Raw genomic sequence first — 25,729 nt, forward strand, 5'->3', positions numbered from 1 at the left:
TATATATATATATATATACTGTGCTTTTTTGGTATTTGTCTAATAAAGATCAAAAGAAAAACTTTATTTCGGCAATTAAGGTGCAATTTTCATTCAAAACCTCGAATTACTATATCTATAACAGATTATTAGAAATGTAAAGTCTAATAAATAAGGGTGCTGGCAGACACTTTAGATTTATAGTAGTTACGCATCAAAACAGATTTCGGCTATATATTTTAAATAAAATTTTGATCATTCACATTTCTTTGATCTGGTATGCTTTGTGAAAATAAGTGAGGAGGTAATTGCGATTGGTAAGAAAAAGTTTTAAAAAAATGGAATAAAAAAAGGGAAGAAGTTCCGTTAACTTTATGAAGAAAATTAAAATAAATAAATAAAATAAGTAATAAATATAATAAAGAAAATAAATAAATAATGGAAAAAATAAGAAAAAATAAATGAAATAAAAATAAATGAATAAAGTAAAAATTTACGAAATAAAAAATTTATAAAATAAAAAATTAATAAAATAAAAAAATAATAAAATGAAAAATTAATAAACAAAATCAAAAATAATGAGAAAATCTACCTTTGTTCAATGCTACTTTATAAAACTTGTAATATTATTATGAAAAATTTAGAAACTTATAACATTATTTTGTATACTAGCAGGAATAATTGAATTTGTTTTGTAATAATTTTTATTTTGTTGCTAAAAATATTCAACGATTAATTATGAAAACAGTTTATTTTATGATTCACCCAAAATTTACTAGATATTAATGCATATTTTAATGATACTGATTTGAAAAATATCACGTAGATATTTCATATTAAAATTATACAGTCTTCTCAACTATAAACTAAGATTCCAACTTCTTCGCTTCCTAGGTGACAATATTATAAGTGTTAGAATATTAAAAAAAAATATTATTACTCATAAGCGAGTACCTTGTAGTTAGTATTTAGGGAAAGTGAGTAAACGTTTTTTAATGAAACCGTACAATGAATATATTTGCCTTGGTTAGGGCGTTTGTCTGAAGCGGATAAAGTGGTCCGATTTCAGGGTTTGGGGGTTAATATTTTCCCTAGAGTCATGCCCTTGAACATTCCATAGAATCCTCAAGGAGAATCACCACTTTTATTTTGCTTATTTCATTTTTCTCCCTACTTCCACGAATACACTCCTGAGTTAACGATCAAAAATAGATAGTTGGTTGACTCAGTCTTTTTAAATTGAAATTTTTTTTATGGATGTCGATATATGTACGAGTTAACGAAAATAGTTCAATTGATAATATTTATCAACTGATTTACACATTTAAATTTCCTAAAAAGATATTGAAGAGTGGAATATGCAGCATTGAATCGACAAAAAAAGAAGATATAATTAAATAACTTTTTCTAAAGGGGTCACTTAAGTGGAGATTTGGTTGCAATCTTAAAAAGCATCATTTTTCGGAACATATTCTAAAAATGGGCATTACTGAATGCACAAAAGCTTCATATTTTTCTCCCAATACAGACTTCCTACTTCACAGTTTAGACCCGTACGTCATGCAGGAAATTAATTAATATATTTGAAATTTTTTTAATTGATTGAATATCTTATCATTTATGCCTGAAATAAAGTATAATTTTTAATTAATACCCTATAATTAAAAAATAATTGTATTTATATTTATAACAAAAACTGCCTAAAATTTTAAACGAACTAGTGAGCACTGTATATCATTTTTTAGAATTACATGAAATATTGTATCTTTCACAGGAAACGTTATAATTGTTCCTAAAATCCTTAAATATAAATAAAGGTATGGTTTTCAAAAAAATTTTCAGGGATAATGCCACCCTATGGAATAAAAATTTTTTTTGGGAGGGGGAGTTGCGTAAATAAATATATAAACCAGGAAAAACTCACGAAAAAAAAAGCCTTCTGCATAAGCTCATTTATATGTCGAATTTTTAATTTTTTTATTAGATCAGTTCGTTCATCACTGGAATACAACTCAGTGTAAAAAGCGAATGATGAACAGAATGGTTCACACATTTTTTAAAAAATGAAAAATATTTGATTGGTTACCCGTGATTTAAAAAATAAATAACTTTTTTTTCTTTTTTAAGTTGACTAGCATTTATGGAAGCTAGTTCGCAAGCCCATATTGTTAAAATGCTGTTATTAGAAAAGCTCGTTTAAAATTTAAATAAGGCAAAATCACATCAGTGGCACATACAAGGCAATCTAGTGTAAATAAATAAATAAACGATAAAATATAAAAGTGTAATTAAAAAAATGGAATTCGTATTGGGTATTATATTGTGTCATTTTCTTAAGTCCCGCTAACGGTTTCTATAAATGGTCGCCCGTGACCGAAAAAATTAACTTAGCAACACGGTCACGTTCATCACAGAATCCTATATTTCGATGATCACTAATTATGGTATATACAGATGAATGGCCAAGCGTATCCAGCAGAAGGCAGCTGCAAGAACTGGCTAAGGCAAAAAATTTACTTTTAGTGAATAGCTTGTATAATAGGTACAAAATATATACATGTTGCAGCTTTATAATTTAAATTATTTTCAATAAAAAATCAACCTGAACCACGTTTGTAATTTAAAAAACAAATTGAAATATTTGAGTAGATAAAATATTCATGTATATAAAATCATTTCCTTTTTTAATTTGTGCAAGAACGGAAATCCAGTAAAAAAAAAAATTTAATTCTACTGTCTTTTCAAAGAAACAATCGACTTAAAATTTGCTTTTAACGAGTTTCCATTTTTTTCTTTTTTTAATTGACTTAGTAAATCAGTAAAAGTTCTATTTTGGAAAATTTCATTCGCTGTAACGAATTATAGAATTACTTTTGTAATTCCAAAACAGTGTTACCTACAAAATGTATAACAGGGAAGAAAGTGTGTAATTTTGTTTCATAATTCATAAATAATAAGTTTAAGAGACATTTTACTTAGAAATATTTTTCTTTTTACTGAGGGACTGCTCAAAACTTATAAATTTATCGGAGGGGCCCCAAGTTGTTTACATTTGCACTAGACAGAGATATTTTTCTCTAGAGTAATTTATAACCAGACTTTAGGTCCTCAACCAAATTCATTAATAAAGTTTTATAAAAATATTTTTTTCATAATGCGAAGAATAAAATGAATCATAAAAAATATGTTCTAAATTATAGTATTTCAAAACGCTTTTAATTTTAAATGAATTCTGTATTAAAGGGTCTTACTTTCAAGCAGGGGCGGATTAAGCTTACGCGGGGCCCTAAGCCATTCAAATTTTTGGGGCCCTTATATTAAATTTTTTTTCTCGTATATTTATTTATTCAAATATAAAAGTATTTATATATCTTTTCATTTAAGAAAGCATATCTAAAATTAAAATTAATAATAATAAATTAAATTTTATTTTATTAAATTGAAACTAAAAAATAATCCTATCATTTTGAAAAAAATTTGAAAAATCATTGCTTTTCTTAATTTATTTAAAAAAAAAATCCATATTAAGGGGGCCCCTAATCATTGGGGGCCCCAGGCTATGGCCTTGTCTGGCCTAATGGGCAATCCGGTCCTACTTTCAAGGAGGGCTCACGTCAGTATCTGGGGCCTAACATGACTGCAATTTTAGTTCAATGGCCACTCTGACCTGTCGTATCTCATTGGAATGTGAGCGCTTTATTCTCCAAGTTGGTTTCCACGAGAATTTTAATACTTTCGATTTTCGAAACTATCTTCAGCAGAACCCTTTCAAAAGAAGCACCAGTATCACCATACAGATTTAAGAGAATAAGTAGATAAACTTATTGCAGCTGTGGTGGTTTAAAATGATACATGTTTGATCGATGTTTTGAAAAAAAAAAAAAAATTATGCTATCCGCCATGTTATTTATTTATTATTTTACGATAGCAATTTATAAAAATTTTAAACTTTAAAGAATATCTAACTTCTTTTTTAATATTACTTTTCTGAACCAATATTTTTTTTAAATGTATTTTCATAAAAGTAATATATACTATGATTTTTTGAAGAAATTTATTTAATTAAAAAATATCGAATTGAATTTGAAATTGTCTTTGAATAATGTAGTGCTTGCTCATTTTAGTAAAATATTTAGAAAAAAATGCATTGAAAATCATTAAAGTTACGTATATTAAACTGTTTATAAGCTACTTATTCATATTTCAGCTGTTATATTTCTAATATTAATCTTTTAATTCGAATTGGAAACATCCGGGTAAATTAAGTTTTTTAAATTCCCACATTTTCAGTCTTATTCCCCCATTTTTTAAAAACAGTTCGGAGGACCATCATGCGAATCATTTACTGTGGAAATGTTCTAATTATTTCTTATCTTTTTTATGAAAATGAACCTCTGAACTAAGTGAAAATCTTAACAGAATTGCGTAGATAATAGTGAAGAAAAGACATTTTCCCACGAAAGAGTTATTCCATTCATTCTCATTACAGGCTCATACTTTTAGATTTGTGTGACGTATGTAGGAGAAAGGAAAGAATAGAAAATCGGAGAAGTTGTATTTTAGTTTTTGGCGAGAGATTCTGTTTCGGAAACCGGCATTTGGCGGTGAAATGTCCACTTTCTTTTTACTACCCATGGAGCTACTATACTATACATTCCACTCTAGTGCGATGAGGCAGGGGGGATGAAAATAGGGCGAGAAAAACTAACCCAACCATTCGCCGAGAGGAAGGGAATGAAAGAAAAGCGGCTGGTGATAGCTTCGTTTTAGCCGCCAAATTTTGCTGTTTCATTCGTTTCCTCGCGGCGAGGAGGGAAAGTTTTTTTTTTTTTAATAAATGTTATGTGTTGCTGTTGACTCCCTTTGTATCCACTTCCTAAATTATAGCAGCGGACGCGGCGATCTTGTTGATCCCGCCGTTCATTCCGAACGAACGGATCCGCATAAGAAATATACAGTTGTAGTTTAAAATCGTTTTACATCGGAATATCGATGCTATATTTTAAAATGAGAGTTATGAAAATGTGAAGTAGGAATATGTGGCTTAGCCAAAACATTAGTATTTAATAATATGAGTCAAGCTTTGCAGGTTCCAATATTTATTTAATCATGTCTACTACTAATTCTCATAATAAATCTTTTTCGTATCATGCTTCAATTCATAAAACACCAAAACTGAAGGAAAATGCTGCATGCAGTTCCTATGATTACACCAAAGATGTACCAACTCATCCTCAGATTGTTATGGATGAATATGGCCAAACTCCTGATCATTATTATTTAGCTAAAAAGGCACCTCCTTCTTTTTATCAGGTATTTTAAACAGTTGTATTTAACTTGCTTAGTTCTAAAGAGTCATAAAAATTAGATGAATAAGTTCAATAATTAATAATTTGTATGTTATAAAACAAAATAATCGACTGAAATAAACATATTCTTGTCGTTGTAGGTTTCACAGCATGTTTATTTATACGGCGTGTATAAATAAACATTCAGAATACATATAAGCATATTTATAAAAAAAACGTGTCAATGAATATTTTTATAAATTAACGCTTTCATAAACATTATATTTAAAGTACTCATAACAATTTTAATAATATAACATGTCAACTTTTAATGCATGGGTTCGATTGCACCGTAATGAACGATCTTAACAGAATAAGCATTATTTAAAATCTTATCTTCGTCAACCACAGTTTTACCCACGTGTATTTCAGATTTTAATTATTTTTCTATTTCTAAAGTTCCTTATATCTGAAATACAAAATTTATATTGTCCTTTTAAATATAGTGAGCTGCATTTATTAAATACTTTACACTTTGAAAATGGTACTATTTATTTACAATTTAAAATTGCTGTGCAATACTTTAATTTCTCTATGCTGTAAATTTTTTACATAGGCATTTTTTATATTGTAAATTAATCAAGTTCTTGAAATGTAAAGAATTTTTATCTTAAATAACAAAGGATCACTAGTGGATCTAATTTTAAATATGACAAATTTTGTTTTCTTATAACTGGTGTATGTACAAGATTTGTAGTTCTTAACATCTGATACAGTATTATCTAATCAAAATGTTTCTGAATCAGAAGTGTAGTGGGACCGGAATGCCATTCTGGTACTTTTTTAATTGCCAGAACGCTGTTCCGGAACCATAATTTGAGTATCACAATTTTTTCTTTTATTTATAAATCTTTATATTTCTCTTTTAATTTTATTAAAGAGCTAAGTATTATTTACGATTTTTCTTTCCTTAAATTTAATGCTGTTCTGGTACTTTTTTACTTGCCAGAACGCCGTTCCGGAAACATAATTTGAGTATCAAATTTTTTTCTTTTATTCATAAATCTTTATTTTTCTCTTTTATTTTATTAAAGAGCTAAGTAGTATTTACAATTTTTCTTTCCTTAAATTGTTCAATTGCCTATCTACACCATTCTAATTGAAATAAATTATCATTGGGGAATTTTGAAAGACCACTAAAATCATGCATGATATGACTCAAGTTAATTCAGAGAAAGTACATTTTCAGGTCTGATTTCGTGACCTAAAATATCCTCTGCACTAAATAATTAGCATATTTCGGATAACCCTTTTAAACCATTAGGTTTTAATATGTCATGATACGACAACCGAATCAAAATTTATTCAGGGTGTTATCTTTTTTTCTGTTTTCTTTTGCACACTCTATTTACCAAGTTTTATAATTTGGTGCTTTTAAACTTGTTCTTAGCATATAGAAATTTGATAAAAATTATTATCTGCAATGAGTATCTGTTGTTTTGATCTGATGGTATGTTGATGGCTGAGTTTGAGTTAAGTTATGTTATTAAAACTTCAATTTCCTTGTATTTTATGCAGTTGTTTAAGTGACAAAAATAACTCAATAAAAAAAGTGTTTGTGGTTACAAAATTAAATTTAGATTAACTACAGATGAATTGTATGGATCAGTTTCAAATTATTGACCATTTTATTAATAAGCAGCATATCGATATGGATATTTGATTTAAAAAAAATATTTCTAATTTAGAGTAAATCTTTATAAGTTTTTGGTTAAGGAACAATTGAATTTACTCTTTTTATCATTGTAGTACATATTTTTTAAAATCATTTTTTTAATGTCAACTGAAAAATGGATACTTGTTAATGTTATAAAAAATAGCACTTTAACAATGCAAGCAAAATAACTTTATGAATTGGTATTTGGAAGTTTAATAGAAATTCATGAATTTTCAGTAGAATTTATTTTTATTTATTACATGGCCCCCATATTCCTTATATTTAACAAATCCGAGATAACAGAATTGTTAATTTCAAATGTTTTTAAATCAAGTGATGAAGAGATAAATGAAATGAGTTTGAATCGCATGATATTCCTTTCTGCATTTATATTTATTCAAGATATTTTTACTATCTAGATTATTAAATTTTGCCACTAATTTTTATTGCTTTTTTTCCTTCATGAATAGTTCGAGTATTGCATTGCTTTATATTTTTTGAAATGACTCATAATAATTTTAAGAAGTAAAACATTGTTTTAGTTCAATATTTTTACTTTATTTAAGTCATTTCTTAAGGCATTTTTAGCGCAATTTTCGCATTTTTAAGGGCATTTTTTGCACTTTGTAAGGGCATTTTTTGTACATTTTTAGGGCATTAATTGAGATTTTTTAGGTTATCAAAATCCGGGCTCTAGCTATTAGTTACCCACTCAAATTTATACATAAATGAAAAACTTCCATATGGAATTCCATTTTGTAGCACAGACAAACAATCTGCATCAATAATATGACAATCATTACTGTTTTACCTTTCTTGGCAGTTGTGACTTACTCAATTTATTTCATTCTTTTTTTTTTTTAATGATCATATTTGGTGGCTTCTGTATAGTTGTAAAAACGTCTCTCATCGGAATTAAATATTCTTTTCTAAGAAGTTACGCTTCTGTGTCAGCTTTCATTATTTAGTTAATAGTAATTATTAAGCACATTGAGAAGACATCTACTACAATTTTTCGGTCTTACAAAAATAATTTAAAACAAAAAGTTGTTCTTTTATCACCTAGAATTTGACCATGCATCAAGAGTAGAGCATTTCAGAGAGACTAGAAGGAATGTGTGTGAGGGAGCTACTGGCAAGAAAACATGTCCTTTCATTAATATATTATTCTTTTTACCTAGAATGATACTTTATGAGGAGAGTGAAGCATTCCAAAATAAAATAATAGTGTGTGGACAAAGGGGATACTGCACATGTAGTCATGCCATTTTTGTGAGGAGGGTGGCAGTTAGTTCTAAGTAGAAGCCCCACATTAACCTTTAAAATCAACAGAATTTAAGAAATTTGGTTTTACTGGTAGTGCGTGTGCTTATAAGAACAACATAAAGCCCTAAGATAAGAAGTATCAGAAAAAATGTTTGAACTAGAATCCGTAATGAAAACTAAGCAGATTGTTACATAAAAATTTAAATCTACTCAATTAAAAGATCCCAAACTTTTTTTTATTAATGTCAATTAGATTAAAATTTGAATTTACATTTTTTTTAAAATCATTTTGTTCAATTAACATTGCAACTTAATATACTTTTTTTTAAAAATTCTTCCAATTTTTGATTGCTTTAAAATTAGTCCATGTTTCTTGCTAGATTATTTAGTAATAAATGTTAATTCTTAATTTCTGAATAACAGTTTTGGCTGGAATTTTTTTTTTTATCTAAAGCTCATAATAAAAGTAAATATAAAACATTTGCTGTTTAGTAATAATTTTAAAATGGTTAAGTTATATACTGTTTTCAATATTGTTTTTGCAAACATTACCTGATAAGATGATATTACTGGATTACTTTATAATAAAAGAATACCACTTTCTGTTTTAAACTGTTAATTTAGAGCAAAAATAAAATATCAAATCATAATAATAATAGAGAATAATATTTAGAATGATAGAGAATGATAAAGAAATATTACAAATAAATATCTATAAATAATTAAGAAATAAATAATTTATCAGTATTTGTTAATTAAGAAACCTTACCAATTTTCTAACCTTAGGAATGTGTTGATAACTTTGAAAAATCATTTTGACCCTTTTATTTATACATTCCACCTAAAACTAATATAAAAAGCATATTGGTTTAAAGATTATAATTCTTCTCAAGCATAATTGTATTTTTATTCAATAAATTTTTTTTATAAAATATTGATTGCAATAAATGTAAAAGTCTAATGGAGTGATTTAAGAAGCTTAGATATTAGCAGGGCCTGTATTTATTTGAAATAGGACTTAATTATACATGACATAGTTCAGAAAACTACTTTCATGCGTAACTCTTATTGAACTTTTTAGTATTAAATCTTTTAATATATACCCATGTAACTTTCTATTAATAGAAAAGAAAGAATTTTTTTGGCGTAACTGAATATTAAGCAAAATTTCTCACAACTGAAATTGTGATACAGTAAAATATTAAAACTTGTTCTAATAATTTTTTCAATGTTTTTTCCAAATTTCTTTTTTCTTTTACGAAAAAAAATGTGAATCTTAATTTCTGCACTTTAATTTTACAATTTAATTTTGATGAAATCATTAAAAATGGAATATGGATTAGTTTCATACATGTCGTTAACTCTTAACAATTAGAAAATATTTTTACATAAGACCCTACCCGGGTAGGCAAAAGTTGCCTGTTCCTACTTTGGCGAACCCTGTTAATTAATACGATCATATCGGTACTTGCATTGTATTAAAATGTATTTTTTGTAATTTTTTATTGAATATAAAAAAAATTGTTTTTAGAAATTTTTAAATATCCCGTAAACAGAGGCGAGTCTACCCATTTTTTCAGTTTGTCAACTTTCAAGTGGTCAAACTTTTGTAAATATTAAAGAAAAAAGGCTTTTAATAGATGTTTCGGAATCGCTTTTAATCCCCCTTTAAAGCTGCGAAATCGATTTTATAAAATATTAATAGTTACGCTGTTACTGTATATTTTTATAGAACTGCTGACAAATCTCTCGTATGTGGCGAGTCTACCCATTCTACTAAAATGAATGTTAACATTGTAATAAATAATCAAATTTTACTATTAAATTGTTATTTTTAGTTACTATATTGGATATTTATGAAGTAAAATTCATAACTTTATTATATATTCCATTTTTTATTCATAAAATAACACAAATTGAGTATTTGATCGATTATCACATTTTGATCACAATTTTGTTTTTATAATCATTAACATTATAAAATAAAATTTTTTTCTGATTATTGTTGATAAAAATAAATCAAAATTAATATAATTTTACAATGAAATAATTAATAAATAATAATAATTAAAGATTATTAACAAAATCGAAATTCAAACATTGGGAATCATGAAAAATCCTTTTCCCATTCTTTTGGGATGTAATATATAATAATTTATAAATAATAATTTATTTAACTTGCATTAAATAAAAAAAAGTTAATTTTGTAATATAAAAATTGAAAAAATAGGTAAAATAAACATATTTTATATTTACATTTATATTTAACCTATAAATTTTCTTATTAATGATAAATGCGAAAGGCAGAATTAAAATAATATACTCAAATTCATTTAAAATGACTTAATTTTAATATAAACAAAGTTCTAAATTATATTATTATGCTTTATTAAAACTAAATACGAATGGGTAGACTCGCCCCGCGAATTCTGGCTTTTTGTTTACAACAGCAAAACTTACATTTTTTTTTTTTTTTTTCATATAAAATTAATGTAATCTTAGTCTTAGATAAGTTTATCACTTAACCAAAGTGAAAATAGTAATAATAATAATATACTTACGGAGCACCAACTAAAAGTTTGCTGATTTTCAATACAAATCTCTCAAAAGACGTTTGAACAGGTCGGTTAAAAAGACACCAAATAAATTATAACGGATCAAACTACTACAGCGCCATCTTCCTTAGAGTCTGAACTAAGTCCTCTGTCGGTAAATTTTTTTTTATTTGCAATTTAAAATAGTGAAAATTAAATAAACTAAAATGGGTAGACTCGCCCCGGTTTACTGTCTTCTTAAAGAAAGGTAAATAATTGACATTATCACTGATTGCATATGTATATTCGATGATAAACAATCATACTATTTTTAAAGTCCTTAATTTTTAAAAAAAGTCCTTAGTTTTTGCTTTGTTAAAAGAGTGGAAACCCTGTTATTGAATGGTAAGCATTTATTCTAAGGTTATTTTTCATTCAATATATTGCAAGTTTGTTATAAATAATTTTTTTAAAAAAACTTTCCAGCAGATGTGTATCATACATGAATGTGCAAATGTTTCAACATGGTGGAAAATTTTTTTAATATCACTCATTATAAACAAAATGCTGTCAAAATTACCTGTTTTATCCCACAGTCAATATTTTTAAACTTCGAGGAAAATTTTTTAGTATTACTCACTAAAAAAAAGAGAGGAAAAAAAACACATGGGAGAATGTCTTTCTGTGCTTTGCACGGCCGCACTTTTTCACCATCATATTTGACATTCAGGCATTTCAATATTTGTAATAAGCAATACAGAGTTTTTTTTACGGTCTTTTGGTCATGAAAGTTATAAAAATCTCGAATTTTAAAAAGGGTCATGAAAGTCCTGAGAAGTCGCAATTTCTTAAATGAAGTCTTAAAATTTTTTCTTTTCATGCGCTTCCAAAAACGATATCTCAACATTTGAAATTTGTGTGTCATAATGACATCTTATAAATAATATTTAAATTTGAAATATAAATATGATATGGTGAAATTGTTATGAGCTGTGTGATTAATGTGAAATTTGCATGTTGTAATAACATCATATTAAAAATATAAACATTTGCAAAGCTATAAGGAAATGGCTGAAAAAAGGATAACTACAGAAAAAAGGAAGAGAAAATAGCATGAATGTACAATTGAATCATTACGAAATGTGAACCAACCCTTTCAAAAAGTGATAACTCAAATTCGAAATTGGCGTATCACATTAAATTTTTTTTTGAAGATAAAAGGGAAAAAAAACACATGGGAATGGCTAAAAAGAAAAAAAATTTTATAATCAGCGGAAAAACAACTAAAATAAAAAATCAGCAATCGTACGTAAATTTACAATGAAGACATTGCAAATTGAGCGCATCCGAAAGAGATAACTCAAATGCAAAAGATGCATACCATAATAATGTTGAAATTTCAAAAACCATGTGGAAATAGCTAACCTCTAACCTCTGCTATGGGCAAACCTCTGCACCGAATATGGAAAAGATCAAATAAGGAAACAGAGAAAATTATTAAAATGAAGAATGTTAACAAAACAAATAAGTAGATTCAAATGTATTCCAAATATTGTGAGTGGCTCTCATTTAGAGAGCTCTTCTTGACGATCTCTGATAGAGATTTAGAGTTGAAAGTAAAATTAGAAAAAAACTTTAAAAAAAAACTAAGTAATTCACACAAACTTTTTCTTACTTTTTAAAGCTAATTTTTTTTTATATAAAATTAAATGCAAACTTAATTAAAAAACATATTTGTTTATTTATTTGAAATAGTTCTATCATTCATAATTGGTAAATTTGTTTTTACTCATAATTAGGTGTCATTTTTATTGACACTAAGTTTTATTCATTGATCCGGTTTTCATGATGCCAACACAAGTGGTATTTTTGCACTAAGAAAATGACATGGACTGAAATTAAAATTGTTTGGGAAAAATGATGTACGTTCAATAACATTTTGAAGTCAATGGAGGTAACACCTAAGAACGACAACCTCCATTAATGACCATTTTACTGTCGAACAGAGAATAGTTGCTCCCGAGAGGTTTCACCCTACAATGTTAGTGATAGGCATCCTGCTCAATTAATTGATAAATTTGAAAACTGTTATGGTTGGGTTCCTTTAATTTGCCAATGAAACTGGTGATATTTGAAGAAGAAAAACAGTTTATTCTAGAATTTATTTTCAGTTATTTTTCATAAATTTCGTCCCCTCTAAGGCTATACCCAGGAACAGGTGTTACTACGCATAGGTATTGTATTTTGAACTTGTAGTTAATTATTTTTTAAAATTACTATGTTGGCAACACAAAAACTTTAGAGCATGAAAAGTTATTCATCAACATTGTTGCATAAAGTGTATTTTCCTTTCGGTTAGATTCAATATTTTAAAACAATAAAATTTGTTTCACTGAATTGTTTTGTTATTGAAATACATATTTATAGCTGAGCTAAGAACCCTCCCACAATGTCCCCTCTTGACCCCTCTAGCTATGCTACTGAAGGAAATACTTATATATATATACCAGGGTTGGGTTTTTGACATCAAAAAGTGGTTTTTGACATGACAAGGGTATAATACTGGTTTAAACCGTCAAAAACGTCAAAAACTGAAGTTTGCCAAGAAAATATATAAACTTCAAAACTACCAACAGTTGCCATGCATTATATTGAAATTTAATTATACTATAGGTAATCAGCAGGTTTTAAAATATTTTTTAATTAAAATTAAGGTAAAATAACAGATTTAAAATCTCAGAAATTTATATTCAAATGCATGTGCAGAAAAATTTTGCACAAAAATTGTTTAAATATTTATATTTAAAAAAAAAATTTTTTTTTTTTTTTTTTGATACTTAAGAAAATTAAAAGTTTATTACTATGCATTTTTGACATATAAGGAACATATAACTAATATTTATAAGGAACTTACAAGTTATGTTGTATAAATACAAACTTGATACAAGTGTATAAAAAAAATTTTTTAATGTTATACCGAATATCTTTATTATCCAGTATGTTAATTTGAATTTAAAAGTAGTTATATTTGTGAATAATGATAAATATAATTCATATTGTTTATTATATTTATTTATAATTATTACACTTATCATTTTAAAACAATTTTTACCTCTTAATTTTTTCCCCCACTTGTATTAAGAATACAAATAATGCATATCTTGAAAGCAAGAAGTAATTATTCAACAGCTGAATATTTAGATATTCAACAAAACTATGTATATAGTATTCAGCAAAATGAAATTCACAAGTATTTGGATAAACTAAATTTTCAGCATAGTAAATGAATAGGCTGAATATACTGTAAATCGACACTAACTACTCTGTGTATTTAACAGAAAGCACTTAAATTTGTATTGTCTTATGTTAAAAAGATTATTAAGAAGATTTAAAAGAATATTAAAAAGATTTTTCTTTAAAAGATGTCTAATGTACAAAACTGCTAATGTTTATCTTTAAAAATGTCTAATTTTTAGTATAATCTATACTATACACTAAATTTGGTTATAAATAAATTTCTTAATAATATCACTGCAGATTTTCAATAACACATGAAAATGAATACATAATATTACAAAAGATGTGAGCTTTCAAAAGTACAAGATTTTGGTTACTATTCAAAATATAAGTGTTTCTTCAAAATTTTAAATTTATTTTTTCTAGAACATATTTAGAAACACTATCCTTTATAAAAAATATATAAATTTTATGTATTAATTAAATTTCACATATGAATATAGGTTTTTGACATTTTCGACATTTTTGACAGTGAGGTTTTTGACGTGATGGTTTAAACCATGGTTTAAACTGTCAAAAACTGTCACATGTCAAAAACCTGCCAACCCTGATATATACTATACTTATATATATACTACCAAAGGATTATTTATATTAATTAAATTTTGTTACTATTTTGAGGTTATTAAGTACAGAAATGTAAAATATTAACTTATTGATAGAAAAAAACTTCTAAGTAAAAAAAAACTAACAATTTCAAAAGTTTGAATGAGGTTGATTTTTTAAAATATTCAACAGAGCAATTTTCTTTACTTTATTTTACACGTTTTCACCAAGAGACCTTCAAATTTTTGTAACAAAAGTGGTGTGTGAAAGAGCAGTAACCAGCTTTAGGCAATAAATTTTTTGTAGTTGCTCCTGGTAATGCTGGCCTACATAACATGGACAGCTCAAATTAAAGGAAATGCTTCTCAATGTATGAATGTTGCTGCATTATATTACATTTATCACCAAGATCTGCATGATACAAAATTATAGTAGACGAAAAACATTATTTGGAAATTTGCTTTTAACATAACGAGATTTGAAATGTAATCATCATTATTTGAAAAAGAATTAACTATCTTAAAAAAATTAGCTATCTTAAAATAAAACGAGTATGAATCGATTTAAACAGCCTTTCAAAGATTTAATCCATTTTGATTAAAAAATAATCAACTAACAGTAAATATTAATATTGAAAATAAACAATGTAATTTATATCAATTCTGAAATATCAGAAAAAGGAAAAATCTAGTTGAAATAACCCCTACATTCTGAGAGCAATCTTACTCAGCATTAGCAGTAGTCTTCTTTCTGTCTGTTTGTTTATTGTTGTTACATGCATTGTGGTGCTACACATTGATTTGCATTTACTGATGAGCTTTTTATTTCAAATTGAACAACTTTTTTGCTGAATAACAAAGAAAAATCTCTATTTTTCATATTTATGGAAGAAAACTTGATACATTTTAATAGTTTTATAGAATGGTGAATTTAAAGTCTTCTTACCTGACAAGGACACAAGACATTTACAAATAAGAATTAATGATTATTTTATCTAAACTATTATTTCAAAAAAGGTTATTAAATGTCAGTCATAAAAAAGTTACAAACACTTTATTATGCGAAAAATTCCTTGTTACTTTTGTTACCTTTAGAAAATTTGATAAGAAATTTATTAAGCACATAATGGGTGTAAATAAGTTTATATTGGCGTATTTATATCATTTCTTTAAAACCAAAATGCTTTGTAGAATTAACAAGAGATAGAATTCTCAATTTTTTCTGCTCTATCAGTTTTCTTTATAAAATATGTTTTGTTTACCAGTTTGTTGTTTTTGTTTACGCTTACCAGTTTATCTGCAGGAATCATTACATTTACACAATTATCAAATTTTAAGGAAGTATATTTAAAATTTGTTTTTTCTAGAACTATTTAACTGAGTTTACTCAAATTTTATATTTCGCCCTGTAAAATTACTTTCTTTAAAATGATGTAAAAATTTGAATAACTTACAATTATAAGTTTTTCAACTATTAAGTAAAATACAAATTAAATAATTAAATGAAATTATTTTTCGCGTGGATATGGGAAATTATGCAAAAAGTAAAACTATCATTAAAGGTTCAAAATTCTGACCCCTCTCCTGACATAACTACTGGGATTACTACTGGAATATTTCCCAGATTGCGACCCCCTCCCATATTTTGCTAATCAGAAATTCAAATCTGTTGGTATACGTTCCTTTTTTCAATCCGTTCTTTTAATGAATAAATAAATAGTCCTTAAAAAATATTTTACAAAGGCCTATTAAACTTCACTCTTGTTCTGTCTGTAAAAAATATTTTACTTTATAAGCATTTATTTATTGTTTTATTTCCATACTAAAGGATTGTTCTGTTATTATTAATAACTACTTTAGCAAAGAAAATTATTTTTATAGTTTTTATATGCTCTTAGAAGATGGCTATGTTGAACCCATCTCAAATAATATAATTAGTTAAATTTTTTCTCTGTTTTATTCGAATTCTTGTCACTGGGTTATATGCCATTGATTATGGCTGAGATAAATTGTAAAAAAAAAGAAAAATGTTTTTATTTTACTTGAGAGAATTGCTTTTCTTATGTTAACTAACCATTATTTTAATGGTTATTTTTCAATTTCTTTTGTCTGTATTTAATACAATGCAGACTCCTTGATTTGAATGTGAATAATTCCAAAAATTATATTATTGGAACTAAGAGCAATCCAAATTTTATTTTTAACAACCATATTAAACTTTTATTTCTAATTTGAATTTTTCTTATCTCTTTGACTCTAGACAAATAAAAAGCCATGTACAGTGTTTTTTTTTTTACTAAGATTAAACAAGTAAAAAAAAAGTGAAGACTCAGATTTTTGTCTCGTATTAGTTTTTTTTATTGGGTAACAGGTTTTTTCCTCCCTATGCATTTGTTAAATATGTGGTGGTAAATTTATTTTAATTCAGGCAAAAATAAATTATTATGATATCCGACTGGATGAAAATCAGCAATTTTGACGAAAATTTCTATAATTTTTTTTGCTATCCATATTCGAAGTTTAGTTTATTAGCTTTCCAAAACTCTTAAAATTTTAATCTCCAATTTTTAGAAATGAAGTTAATTATTATTATTTTTTTTGTATGCTTTGCTGGCAGTCAAAACCGAAATTAGAAGTTATTTCTGGAAATAAAACTAAAATAATTTTTTTTTTGCTTTGTGTATTTTAACCTTATTTCTTTGAATAAATTATATTTTTAAGACAAATAAGATTCTTTTTCCGGAATTAATTTTTAAATTAATAATATTTTTGTTGTAAGAAGGGAATTTTTTTACATTTCGGAATGTTTTTCAGAATGCGTAGATTATCCCGGAGAAGCCCAAGTAAGTTCGCTAGAGCAGCTGTGGGAGTGGTCCAAAGACAGCCTGACAAGGCTACACAGACCATTCTTTGCACTCTGTTAAGACTAGACCTGACTGAGCTCATCTTAGTCCTAGACCACCAGACAATAACGCCAACAATGACAGATTCATAACAGGACATATAATAGAAACATATTTATTAAATTATAAATTATTAAATATTAAATTATAAACATTTTTATTAAATTAAATTAAATTCAATTGTAATAAAATTATGATCTCCAGCATTTCTAGTAATGGTAATTGTTTTTGCATTTACTGATAGTACTTGCATTATGTTTTGTTTTTCCAATTTCTTCTCATCAGATTTTTTTTACGGAAACAATTTTGAAACTATTCTGAAAGACTTTTATCAATTTTCATTGTTTATTTTTAGTGCCATTTATTGGTGAAGAATAAGAGGTAATTGATTTCCTCATTTTTATGTTGAAAATCATCCAAAAAATAATATACATAATTTTCTGAGTTCACATACTTGTGTTTAAGCTTGTTTAAGAATGAAAATGCTCTAACCCAGACAAAAGAAGTAGAGATTTCAGTGTCTAAAGCATCAGATGAGAGATAAGAAACTTCTCTCCTTCAACACACTCGGAGACTCTTAAGTGTTTAACGACATAATCAATACTTCCAGTCTGGACACTCAGCCAATGCGACAGTCAAAGCCAATAACGTCATATTCGTTACTTTCCACCCATCAAATAGCTCAGTCAGCAGTTGAATCGCAGGAGTAAAGGGATTTTAAAAGTTAGATGTAAAAATTATCTCTGGGTACAATTTTGTAGGTATCAATTCAAATTTTTAGGTACAAATTCCGACTTATGATTGCTTATTTTGAATCTTGAGTAATCCTCCATTACTTCCTAGACACTCCATTCTAGACACCTGGCGACACGCAGAGCTAGTGACATCATACTCGTGACTTTCCGCCTGTCAAATAACTCGGTCAGTTGTTGAACCGCAATAGTAAAGGTATTTTAAGAGATAAGAGTAAAAATGATCTCCGGGTAGAATTTTCTAGGCGTCAATTTAAATGTTTATGTCAAAATTCCGACTAATGATTTCTTATTTTGAACCCTGAATTCATTCATATACCTTTTTTTTTTTTTTTTAAATTTAAGGAGACATTTTTTAAAGACATTTAATTTTAGAGACAGCATGAAATAGTTTTTAAGTTTCCACTCATGAAAATGAATGTTTAATACATTTTTACAATAGATCCTTTGATTTATCAGCTTTTAAACCAGAAAAGTTTTTTTTTTTTCCTTTTGATTTAAAATTTTTTTTCAATGTATACTAATTTATTTTAGGCAAAAAGAAAACTTGACTTGCATACCTTTGGCTTATCAAAAAAGGACAGTTCTAATGGAAACCAAAGAAAACTTCGTAAAAGAGGCAATTCTAAAAACTTTGAAGGTATGTAAAATGTTTTACCTAAGTAGCAGATTATTCTAATTGAAAAAGATATGTGGTAAAAGATAAGTTCCGTCCATAATTTTTTTAATAAAAAAATAAAATCCAAATATACATGTAAAGAAAGTTTACATTAGACTGGGTACTTGTATTGAATTTTATTTTTTTATCCATTTCAAACCCTTTCTCATTCTTCAGCTTAAAGTTTTTGCCTTACTTTTCTACTTAAGACTTTCATAGCCGGCACCTGCTTCACTTTTTCTATAGAGTAATATAGTTTAGAATGAGTCGTATTTAAAATTTGTTAAATTTTTACTTTTAAACAAAAAGATTAAGGAATAATAAAAACTAATAAATGGAATGGAAACTAATAAATGGAATGGAAACTAATAAATGGAAAAATTTAATAAATAGATTGTATGTAGGAAATGCTCCAAATATTTATTTAAAATAAAGCTCAGATTACAAAGCAGAACAGTGTTAACAGTGTGTTGGGGATTGGAGAGCAATAGCAAGCAGCGAGTAGAACTTCTAGTTTATGTTAAAATAATTTTTAGCATTAACTCTTAAACTTTGTGTGCCATTTTCCTTTAGAGGTCTTACACCTTTTTGTTTTTTTTCTTCAGTTGAAAGTGAAGGAGAAAGATGTTTTAATAAATTATTATACTTGTGATTTTTGTAGCTAATGCTAAAGAGTTATTCTCATAATTTTCAATTTATCATGAAAGTGATAAATTAGTAAAAAATACTATGCATGCCTGAGAAACAATATCTTCCTGAAATCTAATAAGAATACAGAAGAAGCAGAAATGCAAAACTTATGATTTAATAATAATAATGAAGTGAATGTTTTAGTTTTGATTTAGTCTCATATTTTCTGGGAATATTGAACAAGAAAATTAAGCTAGCACATGATTGTTTTTAATTTATTTACTCTAGAAATTTTTAAAGTTATTCATGATTATAACAGAAAATATACTAAGTTTTTATAATCTTTCCAAAAATGACAAAGCTTTTTTTTTTCCTGGTAAAACTTAGATTAAGAAACAGTTTAATTCTCATGGGTGTCACTCTTCAGTCATGGGGACTGAAATCAGTCTTTGTAAAATTCAGTGGGCTGAATTCTGCCCCTTAATTATATATCTCTTTCCAAATTAATTTTTCAAAAAATTAAATTTTCTACATTTTTTTTTCTTAAAAATTGCAAATATTTTCTGTAAAAAATAAATCAATAAAAATTACTTTTTAATGAAAACATTATTATTATGCATTATCCAAGTGAAATGATTGATGTCATATTGTATTAAAAGAATGGGATTGACTGAACAAGCATCTGTTCTTGTGCTATCAAAATTTCCCTAAATATTTTGATAAGCTGGTAGAAGCTACATTTTGATTATTTTTTGAAAATAAAATTATAGAGCTATAACATTAAACATTACTCATGAAGTGAAAAATAAACATATGGTTCCAAAAAAGTTAGTAGTGTATTATTCAGCAATTGGTATAAAAAAAAATATATGAGAATAGCCGTTATTTTTGTTTTGTTTTCTGTAAAAAGTAAGGAATAAATATTTTTTTCTTGAAGAAATAACCAGTCACTGATATAATGTATAAGTTATTCTGATGGAAAGATAAATTTTGAAGTCAGAGTGCTATATACAAGGACTGTTTTTTAAATAAGGGCGGTTTGAAAATAAAAACCAAATGAAAGAAAATTTTCATGAAGCAAATTTATTTTTTGATTCTACATATGCTTCTCTTTTTTTTTTCAAAATAGTTGCCAATTTTGCTTAAACACTTATCATACCTTACAACTAGATGTAGAATACCCTCTACATAGTAACTTGCTGCCTGCTTTGATTTCCAAGAGGTTACGACCATTTTCACATTTTTGTAATCGTTGTACTGGTTGTTGGCAAAGCGATGTTTAGAACATTGGAAAAGATGAAAATCACTTAGTGCAAGGTCTGGGCTGATGAGGGGTGGTCCAAAAAATGTCCAATCTGAAAGAGCCAATAAAGCTCGGGACTGAGCTGTGGAGAGAGTCATTGTCATGGAGTAGCGAAATTTTCTGTCAGCATGCCAGAAGAAAGCTTCGTAAGCTTCAGGAATCTATCGGTGAATGTATGCTGCAGACAGGTATTTTGGCGACTAAAAATGCATCACTGACCGTACCTCATACGCGGCGGGTGATTTGTTAATTTTAAAACTTTTAAAGACACATAACTGACCGCACAGGATACATACACAGCTGTAACTGAGCACAGTTGTTCCCAATTAATGCCGAGACACGCAGCAAGTACTTGTTGCGATGCAAGTGTCACCTATTAGTGTACACAACAAAACAGACCTTAAAAAACAGCCCTCATATTTTTGTAAATATTTATAAACAATGCTCTGCAATGTTAATTGGCCCAAAATAAGTTCAGTGTTGAAATTGTATTAAAGTGCTGCCCATGAATTCTGAAAAGTTCATGAAAGTGTTCACCAAATACCACTGTTTGTAATGTAAACTAAATATTGCAATTTGGTCTTTTGATGAAAATTACATTGCACATGGAATATTACTCACTCCAAGTTTTCAAATAAGTAGTGAAAATATCAAAAAGACGTTTTTCTTAAATATTTTTACGATACCCTGTGATCTTTAAATCATAACAATCTTTATTTAAGCCAAGTTTTATCTTTGTTATTTTCTATTAATTTTTATTATTTATCCATTTAAATTGGATAATTATGAGGTAATAATTTTCTTTTTAGAGAATAACAACTAAAGTCTAACTTCTTCAGTTTTAAATTCTTCCAAAGCTTTGGTCAATGTTTTAAAAAAATGTCTTCTGAAAAATTTGTTTTCATTTGTAAAATCAAATGCAGAGTTTAAGTAGAAAGGTCATTGAAAAAATTATGACTTTTGAAAAGTTTTTATTCTTTTTTTGTATCATTTTTGAGATTGTAATCACTTTAAAAATAGTGACTATTGTGTGCATGACTGCTTATAGTTTCAATAATGAAAAATTTATTTTCTACAGCTAAGACTGCAGACAAGCCACGTTATGATACCTCTCTTGGACAACTGACTAAAAAATTTCTTAAGCTGTTGGCAGAAGCAAACGATGGTGTAGGTTATTTAAGTTTTATCTTTGTACTGCTTTTTGGGGGAAGGATAGAATTTTGGATGAAAACTTATTAAATACATTCAGGTCCATATTATTAGACCTATTAAAAATAATGAATGCTCAAATATTAGAAGTTGCTGATTATAAATACAGTGAAACCTCTTGTTATGGACACTCTTATACACTTCTATATTATAACTTTTTTTTTTTATCTTTCTCAAGAAATACTGAAAGAACCATTTTATAACTTCAGACAGGTTTGGATCATGTGATTTCTCATACATATCAATGAAGTTAAAAGCTTTTAGAAGTTTGAGGGACGAACAATGTCCATATCTCCATAAATATTTAAGTTAGGCTTAAGAAATTTTGTGCAATTGTTGCATATAATAACCAAAACAACAGTAACAAGTTACAAATTTATTGCTACATTATTTGTCATAGAGTGTTCGAAAACACTTTTCCTTTTGTAATTTATTGTTGGTCCTTCAAATCATTAAAAAGTTTTAAACATCATTAATATATATGAGAAATTGCGTACCCTAAACGAGGGGTGCAAAACGTTTTTGAGTGAAGAGCCACTTGCACAGCAGGTTGAATAACAAAGGGCAGCATGCGTAATTAGACATGTTAACGAAAAATAACAAAATTTTTATTTAAACACTAGCACTAATTTTTTTTTTATCTGTAAACCTGAAATTTATCAGTAATATTTTCAGAAAATTGAATATTTTTAATTTTAAAAAATACTTCAAATTGTTAAAATTTATTCAAAAGAAAAAAAAAAGTTCTTTAAAAGGAAAAAAAAAATTTCCCTTTTGAAATTGATATATTTAAAAAAATATAAAAATTGCATAAAAGAAATAGGTTTTTTTTGTCATATTATTTAGCACAAAAAATCGTTTTAAAATAAATTAAAACTATAAAAATAACTAGGTTATCTCTACAGAATAAAAGTATAAAAAATAAATCAATAATTACATATTTTGATAATTAATATAAATTCAAATTAAATATTTTAATTGAAGATAATTTAAAGGGTTTAAACAAAAACCAAAGATTAAAATAAAACCATTATAGTATAAAATAAGATTCAGTGTTTATTTGTTATTTTATACTTGAGATATTATTTCTATTTCCTGAATTATTAGAGGTTTCATGAATTTTAAATAGGAAAAGATTTATTTTTCGTTTTTTGCAATGAAAATTCACCCAAGTTAAATAAAATAAAAAACATTAAAAACAGTGAGCAACTTAAAAATTTTAAGTTTTCTGACACTTCTTGAATTCTTCATGTTGCTATTACATTGTATTAAAATATCGGAATACTTACAATACGTCGAAAATAAATGGAAAATCTGTGTATAATGCGTAAATCTGTAGCAATGCATTAGAGAAAGAGAATACTTTTATTGTAGATATACTTTTAAACAACTATTATAAATTTATTATATTTTTTTGTATGTTAAAATAAATTCAACTTCTCATTTCAGGTTATTAATTTAAATACTGCTTGTTCACTCTTGTCTGTACCAAAAAGAAGACTGTATGATATTACTAATGTTCTTGAAGGTGCTGGTTTAATTCAGAAAACATCAAGAAATAACATTCAATGGATGTATGTTTTGATTTCCAAGTTAACTTTATATTAGTTAATTTATATATATCNGAGAGAGAAATATATATATATATATATATATATATTTACATATATATATACACACACACATATATCATGTAAATTGTTATAGGCTGGTGAAAACAATTAAAGAAACGAATAGTTTTTTTTAATAAAGTTAATCAAATCTTGATTTACCTTAAATGTTGAGAAAAAATTTAATTAGTCTTCATTAACATTCTACAGGAAGAAGCATCCAAACTTTTAGTGGGATTAAATTAAAAAACAATAACCAAACAATTAAAAGAGAACCTTATAAGCTCAATGAAAATTAGACAAACAGTATAATTTTGCTTTGTCTTGAAATAAAACTGCATAGTTTCATTTTATCACATACTCTAGCAATAGAGAAAAATTTTTTAATACTTTTTTTAAGTCTTGGACTTTTCAGCAATTAGACAAAGCTTTCTTTTTAGTTATTTTATTATTGTAATCCTCTTCGTAGTTATTATTTTTCTCTGGTTCTTAATTTTAATATTGAAAAATATAGCTAATTAAGATTTAGCTAATCAGGATTATAATTTAGCTAATTATTGGCACAAAATTCAGCAAAGAAATATTCTATTCAAGTTTTTATTATTATATTTATTTAGTTTTTGATTAGTAAACATAAATTATTAAGTTGATAGCATTTGATATAATTAATTACCACATTTATAAAGATAAATTATAATTGAAAATAAATTATAATTCTTTTCATAATTTTGGCTATTAAAATTAGCATTTTGAAATGAAATTATTTTAGGAATTATTCCTACAACTTTTAACAGAATTTTTGGTGTTCTCATTATCACAGAACTAATTATCTTAGAGCCAAGTAAAATCATATTTCACACATACTGTTCATTCACTGGGAAATCTATTTCTTATGAAGAAATATGCCTGTTCCATCAATGATTAGAAGATGCTTTTTTGTAATTTTAATAGAATTCGATGTATATTGTGACTAAAGGTACATGAAAATTAAAATTTTTATTTTATTTTCATTAACATAGAAAAATTCCAGTAAATGAACACTTGTTCATTCATTGGTTTTTCATCATTTGGTAATTCTGTTAACCCATTTTAGGCCAAGGATAGAAATTTTCTGAAGTGTGGTATTATTTTCATTTAAATATGTTTAAATTACATTTATTAAGACAAAAAACTAAGTTTCATGCATAAAAAATAAAATGTTATTTAAGAAATAAAATGGTGCGTATACGCACCATTGGCCAGATCAATGAACAATTCGTTTAGTTCAATGGTTATAGTTTTAATGGAAACATTCGAAACATTTTGAATGCAAATGGTCTTTGCATTTGATGCATAAGTACACTTTTTGCACACTTTACGTCATCTGCAGGCTTTTTTTCATGCTCACTTATTGTATTCCTGATTCTATTAGTCCGTACTTTTTTTTGGTAGAGCTGCGGATGATGAGTGACCTTTGTTTGGATGGGTAACTTGTAATGTACTTTCACCAAATGGATTGTTCTTGGATTCAGGTTTTAATATGGCAATTGCTATATAAGATCTTGGGTCTATAAATGATATTTTTGAGCTAGTTGAAATTCTATGTAGCTTCCAAAAATTTACTATAATGCTAAAAATGATGTTTGTAAATAATGGCCACCACTATTTCTTACCTATTATCTTGATGCGGTATTTAGCTATGACATTGTCATGTAGGTCTACACCTCCCATATGCTTATTTTAATCAGAAATAATGTTAAGTTGTGAAATCACAACTTCTTTTCTTTGCGACTGTATCGTTTGGCATTTAAAAAGGGCAAAATGGTACCGTAATTAGTAACAATTGTTGCCACAGCATTGTCGTCGTTCCATTTACATTTTATTAAACATGTTTCTAGATCCTCGCTGAATGCAAAATCGTAGGAATCACGATGTAATATCATTATTAATATTAGTCAAATAAAAATAATTTATGTAAAGGCAGATTTTGATTATGCTTATAAAAACCATTTAAGCCCAGGCTTTATTGGTTTTTTTCTTTTTGGGGTTTATGGTGGAT

At 26.7% G+C, this 25,729-nt stretch overlaps 1 protein-coding gene across 1 annotated transcript in view; it reads left to right on the forward strand.

Moving 5' to 3' along the window:
- The first annotated feature begins 4,634 nt into the window (after positions 1-4,634).
- LOC107453668 (transcription factor E2F6) overlaps positions 4,635-25,729 on the forward strand; it is a 41,687-nt gene continuing 20,592 nt past the window's right edge. Inside the window, exons 1-4 of the mRNA XM_071187666.1 lie at positions 4,635-5,292; positions 18,816-18,921; positions 21,951-22,039; positions 23,531-23,655. Of these exons, the coding sequence (XP_071043767.1) occupies positions 5,089-5,292; positions 18,816-18,921; positions 21,951-22,039; positions 23,531-23,655 (524 nt within the window). The 5' untranslated portion in view covers positions 4,635-5,088. The remainder of the gene's footprint in view (positions 5,293-18,815; positions 18,922-21,950; positions 22,040-23,530; positions 23,656-25,729) is intronic.

This window comes from Parasteatoda tepidariorum, chromosome X1 (assembly GCF_043381705.1).
Source record: "Parasteatoda tepidariorum isolate YZ-2023 chromosome X1, CAS_Ptep_4.0, whole genome shotgun sequence".
Classification (NCBI taxonomy): Eukaryota; Metazoa; Arthropoda; class Arachnida; order Araneae; family Theridiidae; genus Parasteatoda; species Parasteatoda tepidariorum.